The 20,829-nt window shown below is 36.6% G+C and overlaps 1 protein-coding gene across 1 annotated transcript in view; it reads right to left on the reverse strand.

Annotated features, from left to right (window-relative positions):
• Positions 1-20,829, reverse strand: part of LOC137387715 (beta-2-glycoprotein 1-like) — a 33,631-nt gene that overhangs the window by 10,464 nt on the left and 2,338 nt on the right. Inside the window, exons 3-6 of the mRNA XM_068074214.1 lie at positions 16,678-16,884; positions 14,139-14,339; positions 12,001-12,195; positions 5,375-5,659 (exon numbers count right to left, since the gene is read on the reverse strand). Coding sequence (XP_067930315.1) covers positions 5,375-5,659; positions 12,001-12,195; positions 14,139-14,339; positions 16,678-16,884 — 888 coding nt within the window. The remainder of the gene's footprint in view (positions 1-5,374; positions 5,660-12,000; positions 12,196-14,138; positions 14,340-16,677; positions 16,885-20,829) is intronic.

Here is a 20,829-nt window from a genome sequence, read left to right on the forward strand (position 1 = left end):
CAGCAGTAGTCTCTCATACAAATAATATAAGAGTGAATGTAGAACAGCTGTAGTCTATCATACAGATAATATAAGAGTGAGTGTAGAACAGCTACAGTCTATCATACAGATAATATAAGAGTGAGTGTAGAACAGCAGTAGTCTCTCATACAAATAATATAAGAGTGAATGTAGAACAGCTGTAGTCTATCATACAGATAATATAAGAGTGAGTGTAGAACAGCTGCAGTCTCTCATACGGATAATATAAGAGTGAAGGTAGAACAGCTGCAGTCTATCATACAGATAATATAAGAGTGAGTGTAGAACAGCTGTAGTCTCTCATACAGATAATATAAGAGTGAGTGTAGAACAGCTACAGTCTATCATACAGATAATATAAGAGTGAGTGTAGAACAGCAGTAGTCTCTCATACAAATAATATAAGAGTGAATGTAGAACAGCTGTAGTCTATCATACAGATAATATAAGAGTGAGTGTAGAACAGCTGCAGTCTCTCATACGGATAATATAAGAGTGAGTGTAGAACAGCTGCAGTCTATCATACGGATAATATAAGAGTGAGTGTAGAACAGCTGTAGTCTCTCATACAGATAATATAAGAGTGAGTGTAGAACAGCTACAGTCTATCATACAGATAATATAAGAGTGAGTGTAGAACAGCTGTAGTCTCTCATACAGATAATATAAGAGTGAGTGTAGAACAGCAGTAGTCTCTCATACAAATAATATAAGAGTGAATGTAGAACAGCTGTAGTCTATCATACAGATAATATAAGAGTGAGTGTAGAACAGCTACAGTCTATCATACAGATAATATAAGAGTGAGTGCTGAACAGCTGAAGTCTCTCATACAGATAATATAAGAGTGAGTGTAGAACAGCTGCAGTCTCTCATACAGATAATATAAGAGTGAGTGTAGAACAGCAGTAGTCTCTCATACAGATAATATAAGAGTGGATGTAAAACAGCTGCAGTCTATCATACAAATAATATAAGAGTGTATGTAGAACAGCTGCAGTCTCTCATACGGACAATATAAGAGTGAGTGTAGAACAGCTGTAATCTATCATACAGATAATATAAGAGTGGATGTAAAACAGCTGCAGTCTATCATACAGATAATATAAGAGTGGATGTAAAACAGCTGCAGTCTATCATACAGACAATATAAGAGTGAGTGTAGAACAGCTGAAGTCTCTCATACAGATAATATAAGAGTGAGTGTAGAACAGCTGCAGTCTCTCATACAGATAATATAAGAGTGGATGTAAAACAGCTACAGTCTATCATACAGATAATATAAAAGTGAGTGTAGAACAGCTGCAGTCTCTCATACAGATAATATAAGAGTGAATGTAGAACAGCTGTAATCTATCATACAGATAATATAAGAGTGGATGTAAAACAGCTGCAGTCTATCATACAGATAATATAAGAGTGGATGTAAAACAGCTGCAGTCTATCATACAGATAATATAAAAGTGAGTGTAGAACAGCTGCAGTCTCTCATACGGACAATATAAGAGTGAGTGTAGAACAGCTGTAATCTATCATACAGATAATATAAGAGTGGATGTAAAACAGCTGCAGTCTATCATACAGATAATATAAGAGTGGATGTAAAACAGCTGCAGTCTATCATACAGATAATATAAAAGTGAGTGTAGAACAGCTGCAGTCTCTCATACAGATAATATAAGAGTGAATGTAGAACAGCTGCAGTCTCTCATACGGATAATATAAGAGTGAGTGTAGAACAGCTGCAGTCTCTCATACAGATAATATAAGAGTGAATGTAGAACAGCTGCAGTCTCTCATACGGATAATATAAGAGTGAGTGTAGAACAGCTGCAGTCTCTCATACGGATAATATAAGAGTGAGTGTAGAACATCTGCAGTCTCTCATACAGATAATATAAGAGTGAGTGTAGAACAGCTGTAGTCTCTCATACGGATAATATAAGAGTGAGTGCAGAACAGCTGAAGTCTATCATACAGATAATATAAGAGTGTATGTAGAACAGATGTAGTCTTTCATACAGATAATATAAGAGTGAGTGTAGAACAGCTGTAATCTATCATACAGATAATATAAGAGTGGATGTAAAACAGCTGCAGTCTATCATACAAATAATATAAGAGTGTATGTAGAACAGCTGCAGTCTCTCATACGGACAATATAAGAGTGAGTGTAGAACAGCTGCAGTCTCTCATACAGACAATATAAGAGTGAGTGTAGAACAGCTGCAGTCTCTCATACAGATAATATAAGAGTGAGTGTAGAACAGCTACAGTCTATCATACTGATGATATAAGAGTGAGTGTAGAACAACTGTAGTCTTTCTTACAGATAATATAAGAGTGAGTGTAGAACAGCTGCAGTCTCTCATACAGATAATATAAGAGTGAGTGTAGAACAGCTACAGTCTATCATACAGATAATATAAGAGTGAGTGTAGAACAGCTGCAGTCTCTCATACAGATAATATAAAAGTGAGTGTAGAACAGCGGCAGTCTTTCATACAGATAATATAAGAGTGTATGTAGAACAGCTGAAGTCGCTCATACAGATAATATAAGAGTGAGTGTAGAACAGCTGTAGTCTCTCATACAGATAATATAAGAGTGAGTGTAGAACAGCTGCACTCTCTCATACAGATAATATGAAGGTGAGTGTAGAGCAGCTGTAGTCTCTCATACAGACAATATTAGAGTGTGTGTAGAACAGCTGCAGTCTCTCATACAGATAATATAAGAGTGAGTGTAGAACAGCTGCAGTCTCTCATACAGATAATATAAGAGTGAGTGTAGAACAGCTACAGTCTATCATACAGATAATATAAAAGTGAGTGTAGAACAGCGGCAGTCTTTCATACAGATAATATAAGAGTGTATGTAGAACAGCTGAAGTCGCTCATACAGATAATATAAGAGTGAGTGTAGAACAGCTGTAGTCTCTCATACAGACAATATAAGAGTGAGTGTAGAACAGCTGCAGTCTCTCATACAGATAATATAAGAGTGAGTGTAGATCAGCTGTAGTCTATCATACAGATAATATAAAAGTGAGTGTAGAACAGCTGCAGTCTCTCATACAGATAATATAAGAGTGAGTGTAGAACAGCTGCAGTCTCTCATACAGATAATATAAGAGTGAGTGTAGAACAGCTACAGTCTATCATACAGATAATATAAGAGTGAGTGTAGAACAGCTGCAGTCTCTCATACAGATAATATAAAAGTGAGTGTAGAACAGCGGCAGTCTTTCATACAGATAATATAAGAGTGTATGTAGAACAGCTGAAGTCGCTCATACAGATAATATAAGAGTGAGTGTAGAACAGCTGTAGTCTCTCATACAGATAATATAAGAGTGAGTGTAGAACAGCTGCACTCTCTCATACAGATAATATGAAGGTGAGTGTAGAGCAGCTGTAGTCTCTCATACAGACAATATTAGAGTGTGTGTAGAACAGCTGCAGTCTCTCATACAGATAATATAAGAGTGAGTGTAGAACAGCTGCAGTCTCTCATACGGATAATATAAGAGTGAATGTAGAACAGCTGTAGTCTCTCATACAGATAATATAAGAGTGAAGGTAGAACACCTGCAGTCTCTCATACAGATAATATGAAGGTGAGTGTAGAGCAGCTGTAGTCTCTCATACAGACAATATGAGAGTGAGTGTAGCAAAGCTGTAGTCTCTCATACAGATAATATAAGGGTGTGTGTAGAACAGCTGCAGTCTCTCATACGAACAATATAAGAGTGAGGGTAGAACAGCTGCAGTCTCTCATACAGATAATATAAAAGTGAGTGTAGAGCCGCTGTAGTCTCTCATACAGATAATATAAGAGTGAGTGTAGAACAGCTGTAGTCTCTCATACCGATAATATAAGAGTGAGTGTAGAACAGCTACAGTCTATCATACGGATAGTATAAAAGTGAGTGTAGAGCCGCTGTAGTCTCTCATACAGATAATATAAGAGTGAGTGAAGAACAGCTGTAGACTCTCATACAGATAATATAAGAGTGAGTGTAGAATAGCTGTAGTCTCTCATATAGATAATATAAGAGTGGGTGTAGAACAGCTGCAGTCTCTCATACGGATAATATAAGAGTGAATGTAGAACAGCTGCAGTCTCTCATACAGATAATATAAGAGTGAAGGTAGAACAGCTGTAGTCTCTCATACGGATAATATAAGCGTGGGATAGAACAGGCCAAAATGGCTTTCTCTATAAATACTTAAAAAAAAACTCCAAAGCTGTTTCTTGACAAAATTGACTTATTCAGGTATCATGAAGATTTCTCCTCCTTATTTAAAGCAGTCAAATTTGTTTCTCATTAAGCTAAAGACAGCTAATGAAGTTCCTTCAGGCTTGTTGCACATTCTCCCGAAGCTCTCAAATTATAGCTCGTTAAACTTTGACATTTCTCTCTTCATTTATTTTCGAGTAACACAATAAAATTTAAAAGCGGTAAAACTATATTTTTACAATTGGAATCTAATATAACCTACCATTTGGCAGTTTATACTATTAGCACCAGTCAAAGATTTAGACAACAGGAAAGTGAGAGTAAAAATTGTAAGCTGAAAGATTTAATCAAGTGCACCAGGGATAATGTCAAGCAGAATCGTACGGGTGTTATATATGCAAATGTTTGATGCACTTCTGATTCTCTTGTAGGACCTTGGGCTAAAGATGCCAAACTGTTGTTGGGAAGATAATCCTATAAAATGGACCTATAGTATTTTCTACATGACATTGGACACTTCAGAAAATTATATTAAGACTACAGAATCTGAAAGAATTTTAAATAAAGTAGTCAGGGGTATTGCAACTACAGCATCTGGGAGGATGTTAATTAGTGCAATCTGGGTTTTGCAACTACAGCACCTGGGAGGATGTTAAATAGAGTAGTCCGGGGTATTGCAAATACAGCACCTGGGAGGATGTTAAATAGAGTAGTCAGAGGTATTGCAACTACATATAGCACCTGGGAGGATGTTAATGTTAAATAGACTAGTCAGGGGTATTGCAACTACAGCATCTGGGAGGATGTTAAATAGAGTAGTCAGAGGTATTGCAACTACAGCACCTGGGAGGATGTTAAATGAGTAGTCAGGGATATTGCCAATACAGCGCCTGGGATGATGTTAAATAGAGTAGTCAGGGGTATTGTAATTACAGCACCTGAGAGGATGTTAAATAGAGTAGTCAGGGGTATTGCAACTACAGCACCTGGGATGATGTTAAATGAGTAGTCAGAGTTATTGCAACTACAGCACCTGGGATAATGATAAACTGATAACTCTTCCATTGTTCAGCAGCTGCGTTAGATAGTCAGAGATTTTTCTCAACTCACCCTTTTGAGAATTTGGAGTAACTTTTTCATTGCCTTCAAATCCTGACAAGCTGCATTTTGGCGTAGTAGACGAGGTTCCATTAGTAGCACTACTAGTGCTTAGAGATGATGACATGCTACACATTGGAATATTAGACCAGGTTCCATTACTAGTACAGAGTACTTCATCTACTCCCTTGTATCCATCATCACACTCATAGTCTAATTTGTCTCCGTAATAGTACCTTTTTTCTGTGCTGTTTCCATTTGTAAAGTTTTCTTCGCTGGTTGTCATGTTGCACTCAACTGAAATAAATAGAACATTATTTGGTTGATACAGCACAACTGTGAGTATGAGCTGATCTCTAGAAACGACTTTCTTTTTACTCAATTAGGATGTGAGCTTTTAGCTGAACCTTTCCTCTGTTGTTGTGTTTCAAGTAAAGTGAACAACAAGAGCCAACTAAGCAACAGTATTTGTGAATGGCTGAACCACAATGTCACTTAACCCAGTTATTTCCTGTTTTACTGCAATTATGGAAAGAGAGAGATTGTATCATACACGAGATGAAAAATAGAAAAAAAGCATTCATACATTGAGATAATAAAACTTCCAGGTTTTTTAAGTAACTGAAAGAGTTTTGGAAAACATGTTGTTAACTGCGGGTTAGTAGATGTTGTTAACTACAGAGTAGTACATGTTGTTGTTAACTACAGAGTAGTACATGTTGTTGATAACTACAGAGTAGTAAATGTTGTTGTTAACTACAGAGTAGTACATGTTGTTGTTAACTACAGAGTAGTACATGTTGTTGATAACTACATAGTAGTATAAGTTGTTGTTAACTACAGAGTAGTACATGTTGTTGTTAACTACAGAGTATTGAATGTTATTGTAAACTACAGAGTAGTACATGTTGTTGTTAACTACATAGTAGTACATGTTGTTGTTAACTACAGAGTATTGAATGTTATTGTTAACTACAGAGTAGTACATGTTGTTGTTAACTACATAGTAGTACATGTGGTTGTTAACTACAGAGTGGTACATGTCGTTGTTAACTACAGAGTAGTAAATGTTGTTGTTAACTACAGAGTAGTACATGTTGTTGTTAACTACATAGTAGTACATGTTGTTGTTAACTACAGAGTAGTACATGTTGTTGTTAACTACAGAGTAGTACATGTTGTGGTTAACTACAGAGTAGTACATGTTGTTGTTAACTACAGAGTAGTACATGTTGTGGTTAACTACAGAGTAGTAGATGTTGTTGTTCACTACAGAGTAGTACATGTTGTTGTTCACTACAGAACAGTACATGTTGTTGTTAACTACAGAGTAGTACATGTTGTGGTTAACTACAGAGTAGTACATGTTGTGGTTAACTACAGAGTAGTAGATGTTGTTGTTCACTACAGAGTAGTACATGTTGTTGTTCACTACAGAACAGTACATGTTGTTGTTAACTACAGAGTAGTACATGTTGTGGTTAACTACAGAGTAGTACATGTTGTGGTTAACTACAGAGTAGTAGATGTTGCTCTTAATTGGCTTCAAATAGAAGTTTTAGTAATATTTTTACAAAGCTGTAGAGCCCAGACAGTTGATATTATCTCATAGATGTAAGAGCTTAGATAATACACTTAAGTTCTTCTCTTAAATACATTTTTTTACGTTAAATAACTTAATAGACTGTCCCCTGACTGCTTATGAGTTAAGCTATAAATATAGTTATTAAGTCGAAAAAACTTGCTATTATTCTTTTTAGGCCAAAGCTTAAATAAAGCATCATTTTTACAGATTTTACTAATCTTTGTAATCGTCCAAAGTGGCTTTGCAAAAGGTTTTGGGTTTTTCATAAATATCATCTCAATGGTACGGCTCAGATTCTCCTTGTTTAGGTTATTTGTTGCAATTGTGTGATTTTACATTATCTTTATGTTTGTAGGGTCATTGCTGTTTGTATTCAAATTTGTTTCTGGTTGGAATGACATTTATGTAACTTTGACTAAGTGCTGAGAGACAGTGGTTGAGTGTTCTCTCTTCATGTGTTTCCATTAGTGACTTATTACCCCTAAGACTAACTATTCACTGGAGACCCAGTTCATAATTAGTTTTGCCCGTTTCTATAATCTTTAGTAATGTCTAAGTTCAGTCTTCCAAAGAGAGTTACTATTTTACAAGAGAAATACCTCAAGTGGAGGAGAAGGTAGAAAAGGTATAGAGTAATAGTCAGTATGAATGAAAAGGATGGAGAGTATCAAGTCAACTCCTTACACACAATTGGAGAGTACGAGTACTTTGGCCTGATTAGAGTTACAAAGATGACAAGGCATTGTCTGACAACTATGTTTTTCCTTAAGATACGTGAGAGGGCAAAGTTCTTCTATCCTGAGCAGACATCAAAAGTATCTGTTGAACATTATGACAGGGCGTTGAACAAAGTTCTGGTAATTGTGTCGATGCCCATATTAAATTCATTACGGAATAATAGTAGGCATTCTAGATGTCAATATGAGCTGAGAAATGCAAGAAATGGAAGTGAATAGTTTCACTTAGGATGTCGCTGTTAATATGGTAATTTAAACAGGGTGGGTAGATAGAAACATGAAAGACCTTCAACTTGGTTATGATGGAGCCAATTCCGCTGCTACAGAAAAGAAAAACCAAACAATCGAAGAATTCTCTTGCAAAAGAGGCAACTACCAAGTGCTCAACGGCAGTAATTATTCAGCTTTTACAAGATGCTGAGTGATTGGAAAATGGTAAGAGCTGTAAGTAAAGGATAAAAACATTTGAGTAAGCCAGTCACCACTTTTTATCAAATTCAAGTAAAACTTTGCTGCAGATGCAGCTAACCTTCCCGAAGCATCTGTGCATACTTTCAGGAGCAAGTAACTCTAGCGTTGATATTGTAAGATTGTTTAACATCAAATGGTGAGTTGCTAGCATGCATTGTAAAGATTGAGTGTATGTTGTGAAGTAGCTTAAAGGGCTTTTAGCAGGAATAACTGTGCCAGGTATCAAGTCTAGAAAAATGAAGTCTAGTACCAACTTTACAGAACTTGATTGGAACTTGATGATAACATAAACCAAGGTTGTATCAAATACCCCTCCAACAAACATGCTTGCTACGCATTTGCAAAAGCTGCTACCCACATTTCTCAGCCTATTGGTTGGTTTGCATTTAATAGGTTGTTGTTTGGGCAATCGTCAAGTTCTAAGACTTATGCAAACGTGGTGTCAGAGATGATCCAGGGCATAAGTAGAGCCCCTATTATCACTAATACTAACCATCCACTGGGGACACACAAAAGCTGCTGCATGCGTTGAGTAAAGAGTGATGCTGACATAATATAAATTTGCATTAGACCAATGGCAGATTCTACTAATTGTTCAATACACGTCAAATAATAGTTTGATGCAGAGCCACAAGCTTATTAGTAAGGGTCTATCTATTAGTTTTACACCTACATAGTTGGTGTTTTTGCAGATTTAATTCAGTGTTTTTAATGATCTTTGAGTTTGAGTGGAGGGTTGAAGTTTGAGGGTTTTACAATAAATGGCCAGACCCAACATGTACAAGAAGTCTTATGGCAAAAAGTAAAGTAAACAACAGAGCCTATCTACCCATTTGAGTAGTTAGGATTAGAGGACCAGGTGCCATCAGCTGTACATTTTATCTCACTTGTATCTAGTCTCTTATATCCAAAAGCACATTCATATACATGTAGAAATGTACTATTTACATAGTATCTCTTGCTATAGTTGATGTCAGGGGTCTTAATACCTTCAACTTTTTTAGGGGAGACACACTCAGCTGTAAGTAATCTTATACTCTCAGCAAACAACTAATCATGGTAATATTGGTTTGATTGCACAGCCAGAATGTAATAATTGGGTGATTGGAAACTCTGAAGGTGTTCAGGTGTTTGGGTGTTCAGAGGTTCAGGTTGCTGAGGAATCAAAGCAGAATTATTGTAAAGAGTGCAGAATCAACGATCATATGAATCAATTAAGTAAAACTATAATTTTATTAAGCATTTGATTTTAGCCTATCATAGTTTAAATCATATTTAACTGATACGAGGTTAGTATATTGACTGATCTGATGTATTATTTTGTAAAGAAGTCAGTGATTGAGTTCATTTCATGGAAACTATAAAGATACTAAAATTGAGTCAATATTAAACTCTACAGGAATGCGTCATCATCATCTTAGTAGCTAGAGCTCACAGCAGGTCAATAAATCAATAAAGATCTGATCCAATCAGCAAAAAGAAAGAATATGAGGGTGTTTAAAAAGATGGTGATAATGACCAGTATCAGGTGGGAGACTAGTAGATACAACCGTTAGTAGAGACTACTAGATACAACTACTAGTAGAGACTACTGGAGACAACTACTAGTGGAGACTACTAGAGACAACTACTAGTAGAGACTACTGGAGACAACTACTAGTAGAGACTACCAGAGACAACTACTAGTAGAGACTACTAGAGACAACTACTAGTAGAGACTACTAGAGACAACTACTAGTAGAGACGACTAGAGAGAACTACTAGTAGAGACTACTAGAGACAACTACTAGTAGAGACTACTAGAGAAAACTACTAGTAGAAACTATTAGAAACAACTACTAGTAGAGACTACTAGAGACAACTACTAGTAGAGACTATTAGAGACAACTACTAGTAGAGACTACTAAAGACAACTACTAGTAGAGACTACTAGATACAACTACTAGTAGAGACTACTGGAGACAACTACTAGTGGAGACTACTAGAGACAACTACTAGTAGAGACTACTGGAGACAACTACTAGTAGAGACTACCAGAGACAACTACTAGTAGAGACTACTAGAGACAACTACTAGTAGAGACTACTAGAGACAACTACTAGTAGAGACGACTAGAGAGAACTACTAGTAGAGACTACTAGAGACAACTACTAGTAGAGACTACTAGAGAAAACTACTAGTAGAAACTATTAGAAACAACTACTAGTAGAGACTACTAGAGACAACTACTAGTAGAGACTATTAGAGACAACTACTAGTAGAGACTACTAAAGACAACTACTAGTAGAGACTACTAGATACAACTACTAGTAGAGACTACTGGAGACAACTACTAGTGGAGACTACTAGAGACAACTACTAGTAGAGACTACTGGAGACAACTACTAGTAGAGACTACCAGAGACAACTACTAGTAGAGACTACTAGAGACAACTACTAGTAGAGACTACTAGAGACAACTACTAGTAGAGACGACTAGAGAGAACTACTAGTAGAGACTACTAGAGACAACTACTAGTAGAGACTACTAGAGAAAACTACTAGTAGAAACTATTAGAAACAACTACTAGTAGAGACTACTAGAGACAACTACTAGTAGAGACTATTAGAGACAACTACTAGTAGAGACTACTAAAGACAACTACTAGTAGAGACTACTAGATACAACTACGAGTAGAGACTACTGGAGACAACTACTAGTGGAGACTACTAGAGACAACTACTAGTAGAGACTACTGGAGACAACTACTAGTAGAGACTACCAGAGACAACTACTAGTAGAGACTACTAGAAACAACTACTAGTAGAGACTACTAGAGACAACTACTAGTAGAGAATACTAGAGACAACTACTAGTAGAGACTACTAGAGAAAACTACTAGTAGAAACTACTAGAGACAACTACTAGTAGAAACTATTAAAGACAACTGCTAGTAGAGACTACTAGAGACAACTACTAGTAGAGACTACTAGAGACAACTACTAGTGGAGACTACTAGAGACAACTACTAGTAGAGACTACTAGAGAAAACTACTAGTAGAAACTATTAGAAACAACTACTAGTAGAGACTACTAGAGACAACTACTAGTAGAGACTATTAGAGACAACTACTAGTAGAGACTACTAAAGACAACTACTAGTAGAGACTACTAGAGACAACTACTAGTAGAGACTACTAGAGACAGCTACTAGAAAAGACTACTAGAGACAACTACTAGTAGAGACTACTAGAACCTTATACTAATAGGAACTACTAAGGCAACTATGACAGTTGTTATGCACAATTATTGGAGGCTACTGCTGCACGTGAGTACTAGTAGTGACTATTAGGCATGACTAATGTGGGAGAGTACTGTAGTCGCCTACTCACCTATACCCTTTATCATTGCATTAATAACTTTAACCATATGTCCTACTTTGATTTTATTCTAAAATAATTTGTGTATGAATATTATGTAGGAAGAAAAGTTAGAAGAGAAAAAAGGGAAGTAAGATTAATGATACAAAGGGAAGGATGATGATTAAAAAGAAGAACATTAGTTTTGAATGATGTCAACCTACCTATCTTAGTACAGTCAGGGCTAGAGGACCAGTTGCCATCAGCTGTACATCTTATCTCACTTGTATCTAGTCTCTTATATCCAAAGGTACATTCATATAGAAATGTACTATTTACATAATATCTCTTGCTGTGGTTAATGTTAGTTGTCTCAACAACTCCATCAACTTTGGGTCTGACACATTCAGTTGAAATTATTACTACACGTTTAGTTCGAGCGTTTCGCCTATAATTATATTAGGGTGGCACATTTTATATAAAAACAATGCTAAAAACCGACCTACCTATTTCAGTGCAGTTAGGACTTGAAGACCAGTTGCCATCAGCTGTACATTCTATCTCACTTGTATCTAGTCTCTTATATCCAAAGTTACATTCATATAGAAATGTACTATTTACATAGTATCCATTGTGACCATCAGCAACTGAAGTCTCTTTGATACCAATTAAGGAAATTGATGGATCTACTGTACACTCAACTGCAACAACAACCAAAGGTGGGAGTTTTCCCAACTCAGAACCATTGGATTTCTGTTCTGTATGGAATGGCATAAAGTTTGCATTTAACAAGGTGTGTGACATCATATCTATATAAAGATGTATGTATACATGTATAGAAAATATCTACATGACTCTAGGCACATTGGAGACATGAAACTGATGTCAGTAAACCTCTTATGACTACTATTGTGTTACATAGACTGAAACGTCCCCCACTTGTTCCCACTATATTGGTTGTGTGAAAAACTACACGGTGCATATTAACTTTAAATACTCTTTGGTTTCGCAGTAATAACTAGTTAAATAGCTTCATCTCATGCCCACTCTTCATGTTTTAACCATGTCATATAAGTTTGGAGATCACAATACCTGAAAGAAGAGGAGAGTACTTTGAAGAGAAGGGGAGTACCGTATCACTATACTTTGAAAAGGAGGAGAGCATGTATCACTATACTTTGAGGAGTACGAGAGTACGTATCACTATACTTTGAAGAGGAAGGGGTGCACATATCACTATAGTGTGAAAAAGAGGGGAGTATGTATCACTATACTTTAAAGAGGAAAGGAGTACAATTCATGATGCTTTGAAGAGGAGGAAAGTACATATTACTCCACTCTAAAAGAATTATAGAACCCTATGACACTTCATGAAAAGTTAAAGTAACACAATAGCATAAAGAGAAAGGGAGATGCACCACTACATGCTCACAACCTAATGTACTAAAACTATAGAATAGTTTGATATGAACCCAACTATTCTAGGTCTAATATAAAACATAACATGTGACATCATCTACCAAGTCTCCAGTTTTTGGCATTTGACAGATTAATCTTCTAGTAGCATAGCCAAAGCGCTCGCATAGCATAGAGAAATAGTTGATATTTTCCTAAGGCCAGTGGCTAGACAAGAGTAGAGATTGCATTGCATAAGAGATTAATGTATCAAGTGAACATAAAACTTGAATGACAATGAAGTTAATTGGACTAAACGTCACTCACAATGCAGCTCAAAGTCTCACAGAAAGTGTTGTTTTCCTTCAATTAGGGTTAAAACTCAGTTCTGTTGTAAGACATCATGTAATACATGCATCTTACAACTGCTACTACCTCTTCTAATCTACTATTACTACCAAGAATTACACTGATTAGTTACAAGACACTCTTGATATCTCTTTCAGCTTCCTTCTTTTATCATCAACTTTCAACAACTTGTGACATACTACCCAAACCACTACCCTCTCTACTTTCTCATTCCAACTGTTTTTATCATGCCTCTAAATCTCTATATATTAGATACTTGAGGGAATTGTATGGTTAACAGATGTGCATCATTTGTCAGTTTATGGTAGCCTAAAATCTCTTAATCTGAGGAAAATGCTAATACTTATGGTGCACAGGCTTCAAGAAACTTGACCTGTTTATTAAATTACTAGCTCTGCTACTCGGCTAAATGGATGTTGACTCTATGAAAAAAAACAACCTAATTTAACAACCTAGAAATCTAACACCTTAAAATGTTTCTAACCATAAGAATTGAACACTAAGAATTGTTATGACTAGCAGCTCATCCAGCCACTTAGAATGAGCCACTAAACCTTTGGAACGTTGCCATCAGATTGTATGGCTAGAGTTGAGCTAAGTTTGAGTTACACATTCATTGCGTCCACTTTCTAAACTTGTATGACTATTCCACTTAATTATGCTCTCCTGTCTTCTTGTTTAATCACCACATTATCTTAAGTCACTGGGGAATGCTTTTTCAGTCAACAGGTGATTATCAAGTTATTAATAATTTATCAATATTTTATCAGGCACTACAAACTCCTGTCTATACACCATTATCAGTGGTGATACAGCAATAACTTGCACCTAATATCCACCAACAAAGCAGTCATACTACATGTCACAGCTCAGCTCTTACCTGGCACACACTGGAAGGTGCTTGAGTTCCACTTCCAGGGAGTAGTTAGTCTATCAGGTGTGCTACAGACTACCTTTCTATCTGACACAGAACTGTTGGCTGTGTAACCTTTTATACATTCATATGTAGCTGTGTGGTTATCTTCTCCTAGCTTGTACTCTGAGTTAGGAATATGGATGGGAGGATTCTGGCACTGAGGCTCTATAAGAGTATGCCATTTGGAATACATAAGGTTATACGCAATACCATATGCAGTATTTGCTTAAAGCATATTTCAACATAAGGTTATAAAAATGTCTACCGCATTCCACAGACCCAATTGATTACCTGCTATCTCTGCTACTGTGGTTTGTGCTCATATAGAGCTATTATCAAAGTAAAGCATCGCTGTTAGTAATCAACAAAAAATCCAGTAAATTTGATTAGCTTCCTTCGTGGAACCTGCTTAAGCCTTTTAAACTTTTAAAATACGGTATCGTCATATTATACATTTCTTGCATTTTATGACCAAGCTGGTTCTAGTCATAGCATATCAGAATCTTACAATGTATAAAAAGTGACAACCTATTCATCATTTGATTTAAACTAATTCTGATTTAGGGTTTGGTCTCACTTGATGGAATACTTATATGAAAGTAAGTAGGAACAATGTTCACTACTTGTGTACTCATCTACTTAAGCAATGGCTAATATTATTTTAATAGTACTTGAATTACTTCCCTTTTCCCTTCTCCTTATTTTTGTAGCTCCTATAATAACTTTTGTTTCACAAAAATATTAGGTAGCTAAAAGGTGCCTATGTGCACCCTAAACATGCCACCCTGCTGGAATTAAATGCAGTAAGCCTAGCAACCATTGCATCCTTCTATCACAAAATACTCTAAACCAAAACATGCCATTTTGTTGTCACTACATACTATAAACCTCAATATTATTATTGTAAAAGTTTTTCTTCACAGTCGTGTGGTGGTAGGTGACTGGTTGTAGTCTACGTTGAGTCCGGGTCTTAACAAAAGGTCAAATGATCCAACATCTTTCTCAATTCCACTAAGAGAGGACCTTCCTCAAAATGTGAGCTGTTCCTAAGATGGCCGTCTTCTGTATAGTCTCAAAAGACATTATTATTATTATTATTATTATTATTATTATTATTATTGCCACCCTTTTCACCTTGAGAAATTGTAATGACTAATCAGCATGTGCGTAACTAAATCATGGAGTTGCAAGGAAGCCCAGTAGCGTAGCGTTTAGCACCCTAAACTGAAGATTCGAGTAGCCTCGTTCAATTCTTATGTGAAGCAAAAGCCCTGAAGGTTTTGGCTTTGGACATTGCTTTTATTGTAGTAAAGATTAATAGTGGAGTTGAGTTCACTGCCTGAACATCAGCTGTTAAGCCTGAGCTTATACAAAGCGGTTGGTGAGTCTTGTTATCGGTTTTAGCCAAGATAATTTAATGTCTAACAACACAAATTTAATTATATAGTCTGGTTGTCATTCTGTAGCTAACAAACTGGGAAAAAACAAATAGCTCTTTGTTGTCAATACTATATAGTGATTGCTATGATACAATTTGAACATAATGTGTCCGTGAAGTTCATGATCTAAACTAGCCAAAGTGGTGAAAAAACTTCAAATAGCTCACTCTTAAACATTGTCATTACTCATCAAAGTGTACAGCTCAATTTCATGCTGCTCTGTTTACTGCAGCTATCTGTGGAAGGCGGTAGCCTAAGATTAGCTTATCGGTAGAGGAAGACAATTCAATCAGTTCCAGGCAAACAGACCTGAAGTTCTTTTGACTACTTGCGATAAATGTTGAGACCAACAGAAGAGTAGTCAGTATATAAAAATAATGACAATTCATTATAGGTTTAACTGTTGTTGGTCACTGACAAGAAGATAAAGATATTTGCACTATCAAATTCATTTTAACTTTATAATTTAAGTCATAGCATGATACTACATAATAACTTCTATGTAGATATACTCTACTTTTGATTGCTGGCATGTATATCATATAAGTTACAACATGATACTCTCTACCTACGATGATTGACATCTATATCACATAATATATAACATGACACTCTGTATAGGATTTCTGATATGTATATCATCTGAGCTATACCATGATACACTACCTATAAATACTGGTATGCATACCATCTAAGCTGTAATCTGATACATTACCCATGCATACTAGTACTGTGTAGTGTATTGTCTAAGCTCTAACACAATATTCTACCTGCAATCTTTACCATAATAAGAGCCCTGTCTGTCTGTTCATCAGAAGCCATAGTTTATTGTCATAAAAAGAGATTGTACCATGCAGGATTCAAACTCTCAGTATTCAGCTCAGTATCCAGACACACTAGCATCTGTGTCAGCCCACCCCATTAAACATTGCAGAATAATAGTGTACATACTTATTCTCTGTACTTTATCAGCTCAACTGATGATCTCGCGCAGCAAACTAGACTGCCAGGATACAAGCACTTATAATTTAAGGCACGGCTTGTTATTAGCAGAGTAAACTAACTTGGTACACAAAGTATGTTGGAATGGCTTGTCCATCGAGCTGTCTGAGAGTTACCATCAACCAGGCAGTCTATGGAGTTTCTACTAGTCTGGTTCAATATCCATCCATTCATACATCTATATGTTACCTTTGAACCAGGTAACCAGGGTGTTGGAGGAGTAGAGATGTTACTGTGAGCTATAACTGGTACATCTCCACAGTGTAGTACTACAATATAGTGTAAATAGTGAGTGTTTGTAGACATATGTCACATATATTACCTCTATCAACATCCATCAGCAGTAGTCTATACAACGGTGCTGTTTTACATTGTATAATGATCATAGCTAGTTGTGGGCCAATGCAATATTGTTCAGTATTGAGATCTTGTTACTTGTATATTAGAAACTTGTTACTTGTATAGTATAGAAACTTGTTACTTGTATAGTATAGAAAGATTAGAACATACATGCACATCTACAAGTATACTACCTACTTTCTGATACCTCTATATGCTTGAGCATCCTGTATGAGGACACATATGTTTTTATATTGTAAGTTATATTATATAGATACATTATATTTAGAGTGTCAGGGTGGTCTAGTGGTAGTGTTTTTGACTACCAACCACGGGGTTGGTGGTTCGAGCCCTGTTTAATGCTGATCTGACAAAAAGCTCTCAGCAAGCTTTCAAACCTAAGTTGCTGTGTCTTTTGGATCTAGACCATAATTTGGACGTCTCGTCTACCTCACAGAAAACGCGGGCACGTTAAAGATCCACTCTGATATTCGCACATTGTGCAAGTGAAATGGCTACCTGGCTCTGTCAGACTGGAAGTGTTGCAAAATGCATATCTTTGGGCTACTCTGATAGTTCTAGAAGAAGCCCTTGATAAGTGTTAGGACCACCCAAGGTAGCTTATAAAAAACTACTACTAGAACATGAGAACACTACCAAGCATTGTCACTACATGACAGAAACATGCCATTACTTTTATATATAGAGACAATACTGTGGGAACTCGAGGGATTATTTTAAAAGACTTTTGAGTGTGTTTCTCTCAAAGGGAAAGAGTTACTATAGATAATATCTTGAGTTATTCACAAAACTGCTTAGTTACTAAAACATTAATACGCATGTGGGTTCAGTTGTTAGCATATCTAGATGCCTTTACAGGCTGTTCACAAGTTTTGAAGATTTATTTAGACATTATGAAGGTTTATTGGTTCCACAGTTATATATGAAAACAGCGAGTTCTACGTCGCTGTTTATCTGTATCTACACTCAGTTAATGCTTAACTTAAATGTAGTACTCAATAAAGTTAACTATCAGATGCTTCTTGATGCACAGCAATAATATATTAAAAGGCAGAGAAAGTAAAGTTTTGCTAAAGATGCGGATAATATCAAGTTTACAGGACATTCAGGCATAGTCCCTAATGTCACATTTAATTTTTTCCGTTGAACCTAACTAGGTAGCTAAACACAAGCTGACTGCATGCAAAAACATCTGAGAGTGCAGGTAAACAGATGACTGCCAGTATGGAATAGTGATAATTCACTACTGAATATTCAGTGTCAAACAGAAAATACTCGTGAGTCTCTCCACAAAAGAACTGATAAAATACCGCAACATATAGACATTGGGTTGCATCAGCTTGCAGAGCTTCAATGGTAGAATTAGTCTGCATGGTGAGTAACACATTTGGTCAACTGCCAGAATTGATTACTGCGCACTAGTTCACTCCGCCAAAGTACAAAAGTCTTTGAGCATGGCTGATGGACAGAATGTATTCTGGGGAAGAAATTCACATTAGATGATTCTATCATTATGACTATGGGAGGAAACAACTTTATGCCAGTAATCTTTTGTGGCTGTTTTGGCTGGCAGTTGTTCTACTTTTTTAGCAGCTGGTGTTGCGACTAATCGAAATTTCTCTTATTTTTTTACTCAACCACTTAGCTGACCAGTGAAACGGGAGATTAAATAATATAGTGATAGTTTCTATAGATAATTCTCATAATTCGAATAGATAATTCTATTCTTTTGACTTACATGTGTTATGTAGTCCAAATTAGTAACCTGGTACTGCAGTGCTATTGTATAGTCTTTAAGGCGGTACAGAAAAATGCAGCTCAAACGGTCAACTTCTCCTGAGTTTCTGCTCAGAACACAAGCTGGCCATCACAAACACTATTTCCAAGCATAAATAACATGTATTTAAAGAACATCACCAAACTACTTGAGCGCACCCACAGTTACAGCACTGGACCCTGTTAGACTACATCATTACCAGACAATCATATCTGTATGATGTGTTTGACACCAGAATTGTGAAAAGTGCTGATTGTACCATAGATCTTACCACGGTGCGCAAAGCTTGTGCTTAATGTTTAAAGTTTGACACCAGAGTTGTGAAAAGTTCTGATTGTACCATAGATCTTACCACGGTGTGCAAAGCTTGTGCTTAATGTTCAAAGTTTGACACCAGAGTTGTGAAAAGTTCTCATTGTACCATAGATCTTACCACGGTGCGCAAAGCTTGTGCTTAATGTTTAAAGCCAACGCTCAAATTAAATGTGAACAAGTTGAAAAATCTTAAAGGCTGTCAAAATCTTCAGGAAAAGATTAATTTGAGCATGGAGTACACTTGCAGTGAGCATGGATGGGAGATGTCGAAGCTAGTAATCTATGAAACAGCATACGAGCTTTTGGGAGAACCGATGCGAAAACATTAATATTGGTTTGGTGAAAATGAAAATAAGCTTGGCACCCTGATTGATGAACGAAATGAGACCAAAGCTCGTACACTACAATGAAAGACCCGCACCAAAATGTCCTTCCAGCAAAAGCAAGAAACCAATTGCAACAGCATACTCGTACAATTAAACCTCAATGGTGAGAGAAAAATCCCGAGGCACTCCAATATGCCCCAAACACAAATAGCGTGAAAGCTTTTTACAATAGATTAAGGGAGGTTTGCGGACCTCAAAGAAGAGGAACAGCTAAACCTCTTTTCCAGAATGAGTCTACAGTGTTGAAAGACAAAGATGAGACATTGGCGTGCTTTGTCCACCATGTTAACTAGCTGTTAATGTGCCTGCAACCAGAGATAAAGAAGCACTTGGACAACTCTCAGTGATCACTGCTGCAGACAAAAAAATGGGCATTGCCCAAGTTTAGAGGAATCGCATATGACAATACAGCCAATGAAAGACAATAAAACACCTGGTAGCTGTGGCATTCCAGCAGTAGTTTGTAATACAATCAAAGCAGCATGATATGGTTGTACACATCTGAAAATCTGAGCTATTACCCATGATCTGGAAAAACCCAAACACTGTCCCTATATTCAAAAAGCAGCAAGAAAGAATGTAATAATTATAGAGGTTTCTCCTTGCTATTGCTTTCTGTTCTCCAGCCTATTGCTGGGACGATCTTAGCCTGTATCATGCTCAACCAATTAGATAAGATATTATATCAGTTCCTACCAGAGACTCAGGGTAGATTTTGAAGAAATCGAAGCACCATAGACATAATCTTCAGTCGTTTCCAAATTCAGGAAAAATTACCCTAATAAAATTGGGAGCGCTACACAGTATTCAGGTTGTACAAAAGCTTTTTATGTGGTTTCATGAGATGGGCTCAGGAGTATGATACAAAAAATTGGTATCCACAGTGAAAGCAACTAAGCTTATCAGAGCACTATATGATGGGTGCAGACACGAGCTAGCTGTTCAAAATAAAATGGTAAACAATAGGTGATAAGAAGGGCCGTGTCATAGCTCCTACATTGTTTCCATCTACCTGGCTGCTGTGCTTCATGTAGCCTTCAAGGATGTACACATAGACATGACACAGCACAGAAATTTTCATACACTCTGTCTTTTTGATATTATAAAAAAACAGAGTACATAATTATATCAATCAATCAAACGCCTTCTTCGCTTTCCTGAAAGTAAAGACAACTTAACCAACCTAGAACCACTGGTTAAACCACACATTTAACCTATTTCAGAAGCACTTTATCTAACACTTTTGGGACTGAACAAGAGCTCTAAGCAAGGATCAGCAAAACATGTGCTGCCTTTGGGAAGCTTCAACTGAGCCTTTGGAAGAATAAGCGTGTCTCAGTCAAGTTGAACTGTAAAGTATAATGAGCGGCGGTTTT

This window comes from Watersipora subatra, chromosome 2, assembly GCF_963576615.1.
Source record: "Watersipora subatra chromosome 2, tzWatSuba1.1, whole genome shotgun sequence".
In the NCBI taxonomy this organism is placed as follows: domain Eukaryota; kingdom Metazoa; phylum Bryozoa; class Gymnolaemata; order Cheilostomatida; family Watersiporidae; genus Watersipora; species Watersipora subatra.